Source organism: Amphibalanus amphitrite, unplaced genomic scaffold, assembly GCF_019059575.1.
Source record: "Amphibalanus amphitrite isolate SeventyFive unplaced genomic scaffold, NRLGWU_Aamphi_draft 000381F_arrow, whole genome shotgun sequence".
Taxonomy (NCBI): Eukaryota; Metazoa; Arthropoda; class Thecostraca; order Balanomorpha; family Balanidae; genus Amphibalanus; species Amphibalanus amphitrite.
In genome coordinates this window covers 528,656-540,189 of record NW_024881875.1, presented here as the reverse complement: position 1 = coordinate 540,189, position 11,534 = coordinate 528,656, and the positions used below count along the sequence as shown (strand labels likewise).

Genomic DNA, 11,534 nt, shown 5'->3' with positions numbered 1-11,534 from the left:
CAGATGACGAATCGCTCCACCGCCGGCGCCGCGCCGGAATTCTACAAATGGAATAAAATGATAAAAGAAAACACTAAGCGGCGCATTCATCTGGCGTGGATGAGATGCCGGCACCGGCGGGACCAATAAAATCATCCCCGGGGGCCGCGTGCTTGGATCGCGCATATGAAACATTATAGCTCGATGGAGCCGGCAGCCATCGTCCGTGATCCACTGCGCCACGCTGAGAGGCCAATTATTTGGAAATATGACGCCTGTATTGATGGGCTAGGTAGGGGAGCGAGGCCGCACAAGCCCGGCGCTAATACTCCACTAACGACAATAGCGCACCAGCAAAAACACCACCATTAATCCGACCGAGACGGGGAGAAGACTGTAAAAGGCCACTGGAGATGTGTGTAACGTTGCCAGCAGTTTCATACGAGAGCGAAAACGACATTTGATTGTTGATGGCAGTTAACTGCGTGCAATATACGCAGAGCTTTTTAGCTTGTGGTGGGCCGACAGAGGAGCGACAGAGCGGCGAATGGGAGAGAGAGAGAGAAAGAGAGAGAGAGAGAGAGAGAGAGAGAGAGAGAGAGAGAGAGAGAGAGAGAGAGAGAGGAGGGAGCACTTAACCCTAGAACGCCTAGGGGGGGGGGTTGTATCACACCCCCCCCCTGAGGTTTTTTCGAAGTGCACGCTAAACGGCTTGTCGTAGCGGGCTGAAATTTTTAATACCCTCTGGGGCAGCCTTTGCGCATCTTTTGCCGAAAAAAAATTGATCGGGTCATGTCAGGTCACGGAGTTATGACGTCATAAGAGGTACAGCCTCCGGCCGGATTTTCACAAACTGAGTGCCAACGCCCGAGGTTTCCTGCCGGTGGTACGGACATCGGTTGATGGATCGTGATGAAACTTCCCATGCATGTTGGGGCAAGTATTGGCTATCATATGGTATAAGAAATTTGACCGGGTCAGGTCAGGTCACGGAGCTATGACGTCACAAGAGGAACAGCGTCCGGTACTATTTTTGAAAAGCGCCCGAACCACTATTTTGCTAATTCTTGTCACCTCAATGGGAATATGCAGCAATATTAGCTTCTATAGGGAGCAAATGGACCTCCCAAATCCAAAAATACAATCAGATTTCAAAAATTTAAATTTTGATTTTTCGAATTTCTGCCGCCGACTGTGACCTTGCCGACTTCCGGCGCTCCCAACGCGCCATTTTTAGAGCTAGGGAAACGAAATACATACCAAACGATAGAGAATTGATCAAGGAACACGATAGTGAAGGTTTCAAGTCGATATCTCCCACCGTTTTGCCGCAATCGCCGCCGAAAGTTGAAAAAGTCTATTTTTACGAAAATTTGACCTTTGACCGGTCAAAAGTAGGTCAAATGTTGACCTAGGACCAAAAAATATACCACCAATCGCGAGATCTCGTTGAGAGCAATCCGTTGGTTTTTTCCGCTAAGCTCTACGACCTTCCGTTTCGAAACGCCAGGGGGGGTCGTAACAACCCCCCCCCCCCCTGGTCGTTCGTGTTATGAGAAATGGCCTGGTCGTGCGAGGGTTAAACACTGGGCATTGGACATTAGATAAAAATGTTACTGAAGGAATATTTTAATAAGAAATTATGTTTTTAAAAATGTTTGGACTTGATCGCCGCTTATAATTAGCACGTTGCAAACAATGACTCGGGCTTTTATGGACCAATATAGACGCATAACGACTATCCTGTTAATTGCGTTCGTTTAGCTCATTACGAAAACATTTGACCCGTCTTTTAGGACACAGCACAATTTCACATAAAAATGTTTCGCTCAAATTTTACTATTCCTTTCACAAGCCAGCAATTGTATCACTCGGGCCGAAATCGTGGCGTTTTCAGTGCTGCGGGATTTCGCCGGCGGCTGAAGCGGCCGGATTACGGCGGCGGCCATTTTCACTGCGGCGCTCGTGTGATTTGACCCGGATACAAAGAGGGCCATCAGTCAGCGGTCTCAGGTGGCCGGCCCCGGTGCACTCTGACACCGAGCCGCGCCGGGCCACCCGCCGCCGCCAGAGATTTTAGATCTGTTGCTGCCTTTCGAGATAAGTGTTACGATGTCACCAAACGGCGGCGCACCTGGGACCGGTGTAAAAGCGCAGCTCTAATCACGGAGAGTACCGTGTGCCGAGCGGATGGGGCGACACGGCACCGCACCGCCACCCGCTATTTCTGGGCGCCGACTGGTGTCAGGGATCAGACACCTGACGCAAGCTGTGGCTGGATGCTACTGCCCGTGACCTTTGTCAGCCTCGATCATACGAGTACAATCCATATGCTTGGATCTAAAAATATTGTCAAATAACTGATCAGCTCCGAGAGGCGAGTATAGGTGAAACCATGATTTCTTGCGCAGCTACATTGTGGGAGTTTGTGGGTAGGCACGCACTGAAAAGAAATACAAGAGAACGCAAAAGGTTTCTCTTTTGATCACTTTATACTATTGACCTCGGACCTCCTAATAACTGTTCGCTGAACTTGACGACAGACCGCTCACCCTCTCCCCTCCCCGAGGCGGGACGAGCCGACCCCTGCCGGCGCGGCGGTGCCGCCGATGCCCCGGCGACTGCCGCGGAGCAGTAACGCTAACTAATGACAGGGTGCAGCGGTGATCGCCGCTGTCCCGCTGTGATCATCGTCTGATCTGCCGTGATCGCAGTGCGGCCGGCTCGGCGGCAGCGATTATCCGCCGGGCCGCAATCGGCCGTCGACACGCACCGCTGCGCCGGCCGGGCTGGCGGAGCTGTGCGGCGGCGGACTGGCGGAGCTGCCGGGCTGGCGGATCTGTGTGGTCGGACTGGCGGAGCTGTGTGGGGAGGGCTGGCGGAGCTGTGTGGCCGAACTGGCGGAGCTATGTGACCGGGCTGGCGGAGCCGTGTGGTCGGGCTGGCGGAGCTGTGCAGCCGGGCTGGCGGAGCTGTGTGGTCGGGCTGGCGGAGTTGTGGGGCCGGGCTGACGGGGCCGCTAGCCGGGGCCTGTCGGGTGAATGCTGGCGGGGCTGTGACGTTTTGAACACTCGTCGCCTGTCGGGTCGGGTAGATAATGCCGGGGCTTGTTGGGTGGCGGCCTGTCGAGTGCAGGCTGTTGGGACAATCAGGACTGTCCGGTAAATGTTTGTCGGGACTGTCCGGTTGATGACGTCGAGCCTGTCCGGTGGACACTGTCGGGACAGTCAGGTGGAAGCTGTGTGGGCGGCCGGGTTGTGTAGTCCGTTGTCGTGTAGTCCGTGAAGGTGCGAGTAAGTTACAAATGTCTGCCGGACCCGTTACGCCGTGCCGGTTCTACCTACCCACCTACTCGTACCGTCCGTCCATCCGTGCGTCTGTCCGCGGCTGGTGCGTGCCGCCGTCCCGTTTGGCCGTCCACCCGGCGGGCCCGGCTCCCCCGGGGCCAAATCTGGGGAAGCGCTGGGCGCCAGCTCCGGTGGCGGTGGACGTCGCAGGTCATTAGAGTTCCGGTAATGGGCCGCAGCACCGCCAGAACGGGCCAAGTTTATCCGTTAGCGACCGGTCTCTGTGCCGCGCGCACTGGACACAGGTGAAACGGCGGGCCAGAGCGGACAACTGCCGAAACAACGGCCAGACGGCGGCCGCCCGTCGCCGGTAAACGGCTCAGAGACCGAGCTGGCGGGGCTCTCAGAACGGAGTTGAAGCCGAATGGTTCTACTTGAGGGACGAGACGGCGGGTGCAGTGGGTGGAGCTGGGAGGAGAGGAGGGTGACTTCCTGTCACCTACAGACAGTAGCGATGCAGACTACGAAAGACGGTAAAAACTACGCGCCTATCAGTGCTCTGATTGCTTCTATATGTATTGTTTCGTATAAGCACATAATTCAGGCCATTCATATAACTATAACTTAAGACTACCTAAGTGAATACTATCACTACCTACCGTAGTAGCGATTTTTTTCGCGAGATATTGCCTCCAACCAGCTGTGAACCGCTGCGGCCACCGCCTGGCGCGGCTCCGTCAGCTCGGTGGCGCCGTCGCCTCCCGGCGTCTCAGCGCGCCCCGGATCGATCCCGAGGACCGCCGCTCTCTGAGACGACGCGGCCGCCGCCGCCGCGTCGCCGCCGTCGAGGAGCCATTCGCCGAGTGGGTCGCCAGCCGCGGCGGAGATCGGCCTTATTAAAGTGCCGCTGGACGACGGCAGAGCGACACCAACCGCTCGTGCCGCCTCGAAACAATCATGGCCGCGGCGGCGGACACGGCGGTAAATGGCGCCAAGACGCCACTTTGGGAGCAAGCAGCGCTCGCCGCCGCCGCCTCCGTCGCACCACCGCCGCCGCCGCCCGGAAAAATTGAATTGCAAATCATTGTCGTACGGGACAGACAATTTTCCAGTCTCTGTTTGAAAAATGCCCCCCGGAGAGTCGTGAGATGAAAATTCAATTATCGGTTAGGAAATGGCGCGCGCTCAGTTGGCGGGAAACGTCGAGTACACGGCGGTAGTCTGAGACAAATGGGGGACGGCAGTGGCCGGCTGGGGACCCGGCGCCGGTCGGCAGCGCCGGCCCTGGATTGGGTGTCGGCCGGCCCGCGCACCACTCGGCTCAGTGTGGTCCGACCAAAGGGACCGCGACCGGGGAGGGTCAGAGGTGAACGCTCCTATCCGTTTGATGACGAGGGTGAGCGAAATAAGGGGTGATAATATGGCAGAAAGTATGGATAAATGGCGATATTGGCAGTGCATTTGGTAAAAAGGCTATGAATTTGCTGAACGTACAGAATCATTAGGCAGAAGCAATGTATGGCTTGTCGCATCGGGAATCAGGGCACTTCCGTCCCAACTGGGATATGCTCAGTTAGTCACTGCGGTGCATCAGTCAGTAGTAGACTCAGCCAAACATTTCTCTCTATCCTGTTATCTCATGAACCTGAAATGGTCTGAACTCTTACTAGACCTATTCAGGACCTATTCACACGCATAAAACAAACACAAAAATTCCAGTTGCAAGGTGTAGTGTAGGTATGTACCTAGCTAATTTAGACAATTGAAACACGAAGCATTGCTGTAATTATCTTTGCAGAAGAACAGCTGGTGTTTCGATCTCATATTGAAAAAAAAACTAATTAAAAAACATCAAAAGTAAATTAACCCTCGCCCGCACATGGGGGGGGGGGGTTGCCACCCCCCCCCCCCAGGTAGTCTTTCTGCTCTGCACTCAACATTTTTAGAGCTAGAAGGCTGATTTTTCGTATAGCTGCTCCTCTATCCTTTCTTGATGTCCACTGAAAATTTCAAGTTTCTGTGGTTTTTGGTTTCGGAGATATGACCTTGTTTTTCAGGTCATGTCATGACCCAAATGGCCAATTCTCAACATCTTGCGTTGCCTATGGGTCTTGTGAGCTTTTGACACCTTGATTTCGGCCTTTTTTACCAGTCTTACCTCCCACCTATCATGGAACATGTTGTTTGACGATGTACAGATGTCAAGGTCAAGGTCAAGGTCAACCTAGGTCATCTAATATCATTGCGTTTTAGGCAAGCGGAATTTACTTTTTGTGAATTTTTTTTGACTGCATTTTTGGTAAAAGCTTCTCAGATCATGATTTCATGTAATATGGACACATAAACAATCGGTGCACACATCAGTATACACACAGACACACACAGACATACAAACACATATAATTGACCTTGACCTAACTTGACCTGAAATGACCTCAGCAGCAAAAACCTGGTCGGGTAGTGTGACAAAGAGGTTGTAGCTGGCTTGGCACCAGAAAACGGCATCGTCATCGGTATATGATAAGCAGCGCACTTGATATCCAACGGTGACCCAAAACAGCAATATTTTTTAGTTTGACCTGACCTGGAAGGTCAATGACTGACCTGAGAAGGTAAAACTGGGTATCATTGGATTCGACTCTTCCCAAAGAATCTTTTTGGTCTTTACCGCTAAGCTCTATCTCCAACAGGAACGAAATGGCGCGGGGGGGTTGCCACCCCCCCCCCCCATGTGCGTTCTAGGATGGGAAAATGGCATGTGCGGGCGAGGGTTAAGAAAAAGTAAACAAACTAACACCCAGCAAGAGAGAGCGCCGCAGTGAGAGAAGAGCGCAGCGGCGGCAGGTGTCGCCCGCCCGACTGCCGCTCTGCGTAGTTCCGGCCTCCGCCCCTAGATGTCACTAGTGTACGGCGCCTAATGGTAGGCTGTACCGCATAGCACCAGTCGAGCGGCGTGGGCGCGCCGCAAAACGTTGAATGCTTGTTCTACCCACAAAAGGTTCGTCCGCTTATCGGCAAAGCAAAGTCACTGTGCTAGTGTTCTTCTACTTAAGTCAAAACTGAATATGGTAGGTATTATACAGGTACTTCACAGCCTTCTGTTTTCTATACGGAAAAGGTAGGACTAGGTACTACGCAGTACGCAGTTACATGAGTCTCATGAACGCAATTCAGCTATAAATATGCCGCACAGCAAATAAAGAGTTCTTTATCTTATTCTTATTAATTGACCAATGAAAATTTTCGCAGACTTATGTATGAGCTCCTGACTGAACAAAGACCAGAGACCAGCGACCGCCGATAACCAGGCCCGTATCACCACCTCAGCCGGTCCCGTCGATTGCCCATCTCGTCTCGGCTGATCCCGCTTCGTAGCGATTCCGACCACCCTCTGGCCTTTGCAGCGATACCAGGTGATGGCGATGTAACGTAGTTAGACACGGCGCACCTACCTCTCTGGAGAGATACAGACTCAGCGGGACCTCAACGAGCCACAATAGCAGTCTGAAAACACTTCACAGAAAGTCAACTGCCGAACCGGCCAAACTGGAATGATCGGGGAGAGGCAGCCAATTTGTCAAACCGGTAACGTTAGACGATACTTGACCAGAAGTTAATACATTTGTCTCCAAGTTTACAGCAGTGAAGTACCGGGAGAACATACCGATATGTGGTGAGAGGGGCAGTGAACGGCAGCGGCTGGATGATCCGTCTGATAACGGCGTCAAAAGGCGGCCACTTCACGAGCGCATCGGAACAAAACGGAGATGGGCAGCTTTGTCACACGGGCATTATAATGGGGAGATTAGAGTAGTTTTGGGTAGTAAACGGAATTGAACAGTTTGACGGTGCCATTGGTAGAGGCCAATGGGTGGCAATTCCTATTTCCTTATCAGATAAGGCCAGAAATGCGCCGCGACCTATTATCCAGTCCCATATTCCCGAAGGAATTTTTGTTACGAGCTTCGAGATCACTTTCAAAGATGTCTACTTAAGAAAGTCAAGAAAACAAGGAATATGAAGCAGGAAAACAATATAAAAAACGGAAAAAATGTTTGCAATTTACAAAAAAAAAATGTTGTGAATTGCGAAATGCTCCACTTAAAATACAGGCGGCCATCAATTTACTGTTACATGGGTTACAATAACAAATTAAACAGTCGAATGCCCAAGCATATTTTCATTTATCATCTCCTCAGACACCGAGTCATTTCAGGCCACACAGTCTCCTCCGTCCTGCCCCTCCCGGTCCATCCCCTCCCCGTGCCCGAGTGTCTCGGCGGCCCGTGTCGGCGGCGCGGGCCGGCGCCGGCCCCAGTCCCCTGCCGACATGCGCCCGATAATCTGTCAGCCGCCCCCAGGGACATCTGTCGGCAGCACATCCAACTAGCGCCGGCCGCGCGCCGCCCGGATGTGATTATCAATCCGACCCGGCGCGCCGGCCGCTAACGGCGCCCATGTTTAGTTGATGCCAGTATTTCTCCCGGGAGGCGATTTCAATTACATGGCGGCATCAAGTTTTCAGCGTCCGACGATTGATTCGTCCAATTTGCCGCCGGGGAGCGTCGCCGCGCGGCGCCGCCGAGAGGCTGGGCGCGGCGGCGACCGGCGCCCCCCGCACATTGTCATTCTAATATATTCCGGAAACAAATTGAGTAGAAAGAAAAGCACTCGTGGGGGCCGCGCACGATTGAACCGGCCCGAATAAAGTTAACTTTGAGACGTAAACGGGGGTCGTAAAGTGCGCCGGTGGCGGCGCGGCGGCGGCGTCGGGCAGCGCGCGGCCGGGAGATTTGCTGCCTCTGCGACACGCCGGCGGTGTTGGACGACATCGGACGACCACGGCGGGCGGCGCGCCGCATCTCAACGAGTCGCCGGCGGCGGCCGCGGCGCGCGCGCCATTGATTGGCCGCCGGCCGGCGCGTCAGGTGCCGCCCGGCCACTGAGAGGTCGATCGGCGCGGCGGCCCGGCCGGCCACGGCCCGCGCTCATCAGGACACGCCGCTGATTACCCGCAGCGAGGTGTATTGAAACGGAGCCGACCACGGGGGGACGGGGGGTCAGCAGGGCGGGACGTGAAGCCACCGACACAGAATCACAGGGCGACTCACACGGACACTCAATAAACATTACACAAAACACTTCCTCGAGTCACACCTCTGTTCTCACAGACACGAGTGACCTTCAGCACCGCATGATTCAGGCTCACACTCAGCGTCCCACAGCCCTCCGGCCCCAGCGAGTCGACGGCGCACTGTCCTCCCGCCCTCTCCCCGGCCCACCCAGCTGGTGATGTGCTCAGGAGCGGCGCCGCCGCCCGCCCGCCGCCGGCCGTCCCAGCAGATGATGATGATGAGGATGAGATCAGGGCGGCGTGCGGCTACTCGATCTCCCCCAGGTAGATCTGCTTGTCGCTTGCCGCCGACGCCACTGAAAGAAAGAGGCAGGGGCGCGCTGTGAAAATCTGGCAACTATACGAGTATGTCCATGCTCACAGTTTAGTGCGTAGATTGTCTTAGGTCAGTGGATATTAATGTTTGATAGTTTGAACAAATCACGAGGCACTGTCAATGCCTTATTAATGATATCACATTTAATTCAAACCACACATAGTCATGGAAAACTGCATGGTAAGAGCAAGAGTTAAAGAGCAGTCTAGGAACATGAGTGCTAAATGCTACTACTGCCGCTGTCGCTGGAAATAGGTAGGGAAAAACTGACCAGAGTAATTATAAGACCCCCGTCACACTGCATGCATTTAATAACACTATAACTGCAACCGATTTGCGGTTGGAGGCTTTCGTAGGGGAGCCGCGGCAACAAGGTGGCTAATTCATGTCAACGACAGGGATACTGTCACAGACAAAACGGTCCCATACAGAAACGTTATATTCGAGGCACACGGGACATTTCACAAACTGCTATCAGCATAAATCGGCCTCAAACGCCGCATATTTCATGGGGAAGCCGCAACACTGCTCATTTGTGGCACCTGGTCGATACAATGACACAATGCCTGGTATAGTCCCAAAACGTACGGTCGGTTCGAAGTTTACGGTTGTCATACATATTTAACCAAGTGTTAGGAGAGGCGGTTAACGTGTAAATAATTCTCTTTTGACCTCGAAAACTCTGCAGCGGTTGTGAATCAAGACTTGAAGGCTATCGAAATTGAAAAGAATGAAATTTTTGAATGGCTTGCCAATAAAAGCCAAGTGCCGGTATAGGTGAAGATAATTTCAACATTTTGCTTCGTCCCAAATCATCGAGCGCTGCCACTATCCCGTAATCCGCGCTCTCTTCGCCCTGGTCATGGATAAAGGTACCTACGGACACTGGCCCGGACACTACCCGGGCACCGGCTCGGCTACTACCCGACCCGACCCGGATACTCACGGATGGGCTCGTTGGGGTGGAACCGCGAGTCGTTGACACTACCCGCGTGTCCGGGTAGTTTGTACAATATCCGCCGGCTGGTCGTGTCCCAGATATAGACGTGGCGGTCCGAGCTGCCGGCCGTCACCTTCCTGCCATCTGGCGACCAGTCGCAGCGCAACAGGTTCTGGAAACGACCGGCAGATGTCAGACAAGTGCCCTCACTGGCGAAAGTGACAGTCGTCATCAACGTGAGAGCCACCAAACACTGCTTTCCCCGATTGCTGCATCAATAACACTACACAGTACACATGACAAGTGCAGCAATTTACCAATTCCAGTAATTGCTATTCACGCTTCAATTTCAACAACTCCATGTTTTTACCACACGGACATTCCCTGGTATCCCTCCAAACTGCCTCCCACCTTCTCGAAGTTGTGCTGGTGTCCGGTGAGGATCTTGAGGCAGCGCTCGCTGGGCGCGAACGGGCGCACGTCCCAGATCCTGAGCGAGTTGTCCATGGCGTTGGTGAGCAGGTACGAGCCGTCCGGGGAGAGCGCCATACCGGTCACCGTGTCCGAGTGGCCCTTCATCCGGTACAGCACGGCGTTCTTGCGCAGGTCCCACACCTGAAGACATGGGGGTTCAGAAGTGAGGGGGTGGTCGCTGGTCCCACACCTGAGCGGGAGCAAATGCACAGCAGATGCCCGCAGACACCGGCAGCCGCCGGTAATAACTACGCGAGAGAGCTGTTGGCTGGGTCCAGCCCCTGGCTGGGAGTGAGGGTGGCAGTGATATGAGATGGTCGTTTGTTACCGATACTACTGCCGTGGGACAGCAGGTTCAACACTTCAGTCCCTCACGTACATAATTCCTACCAACAAACTGCCCCAATTCAGTACCGCTTCCTTTAACACGCCGCATGCTCGCACCTCTCACTGTCCCGAACTGGCCCTGTTCTATTCTGCGGACCTGGCCTGGCCCCGCCCTCTCCCGCTGACCTGGACTGAACCAATCTGACCTGGGCTGAACCGATCTGACCCGGACTGAACCGATCTGACCCGGACTGAACCAATCTGACCCGGACTGACCTCGGCCCCGTCCACTCACCCCGCTGACCCGCACTGACCTTGACCTCGTTGTCGAGTCCGCTGGAGAGCACCTGTTCGGCAGTATCGTTGAAGGCCACCGCCGTCACCTGGTAGGTGGTCTGCAGGGTCGAGGTGGGCGTCTTCCTCCGGCCGTCCCAGATCCGTACCGTCGAGTCGTCGCCGCCCGAACAGAGCAGCGTGGGACCGCGCCGCGCCGACGACACGCAGTTGACGAACGTCGAGTGACCTGCGAGACGAGGGAAGGGGCGTTATAGATGAGAAAATTTACATCTAACTAGAAGCTTACGTGCATATGAAAGAGCAGAGTATGTGAAAATCCTGAGCCACTGGTAAAAGTAAAGGTCGGGGTCGTAGGTTACAGATAAAATCACGTCAAATGGCCAACACATGGGATCGCCGAAGAAGTAAAGGTCGGGGTCGTAGGTTACGGATAAAATCACGTCAGATGGCCAACACATGGGATCGCCGAAGATGGCATTCAGGTGTCGTTGCAGTAGTACTCAGTACCCACGCCCGCCGCTACTGGAGCCCCCCCCCCCCTCCCCCGGCGGCCGGCGCACCTCTGAGTTTTCGGACGCGCAGTCCGCTGGTCACGTCCCAGATGGCCAGCGTTTTGTCCGTGCTGGCCGTGTAGAGCCGGTCACCGTCGGTGGAGAAGCACAGCTCCATTACGGCGCCAGTGTGGCCCGTCATCATGGCAAAGTTCTCACACTCGCCGTACGTATTCCACAGCACTGCCCGGGCACAGGCGCTTACAGGTCAGTCACACACGGGACAAAG

General features: G+C 54.4%; 1 protein-coding gene across 18 annotated transcripts in view; it reads right to left on the bottom strand.

Annotated features, from left to right (window-relative positions):
- Positions 1-8,274: 8,274 nt before the first annotated feature.
- Positions 8,275-11,534, bottom strand: part of LOC122390053 (U5 small nuclear ribonucleoprotein 40 kDa protein-like) — a 20,046-nt gene continuing 16,786 nt past the window's right edge. For all 18 annotated transcript variants that reach the window (XM_043382661.1, XM_043382644.1, XM_043382642.1 and 15 more), the window contains exons 4-8: positions 11,315-11,488; positions 10,772-10,980; positions 10,068-10,271; positions 9,663-9,828; positions 8,275-8,696 (exon numbers count right to left, since the gene is read on the bottom strand). In XM_043382661.1, coding sequence (XP_043238596.1) covers positions 8,647-8,696; positions 9,663-9,828; positions 10,068-10,271; positions 10,772-10,980; positions 11,315-11,488 — 803 coding nt within the window. In that variant the 3' untranslated portion in view covers positions 8,275-8,646. The remainder of the gene's footprint in view (positions 8,697-9,662; positions 9,829-10,067; positions 10,272-10,771; positions 10,981-11,314; positions 11,489-11,534) is intronic.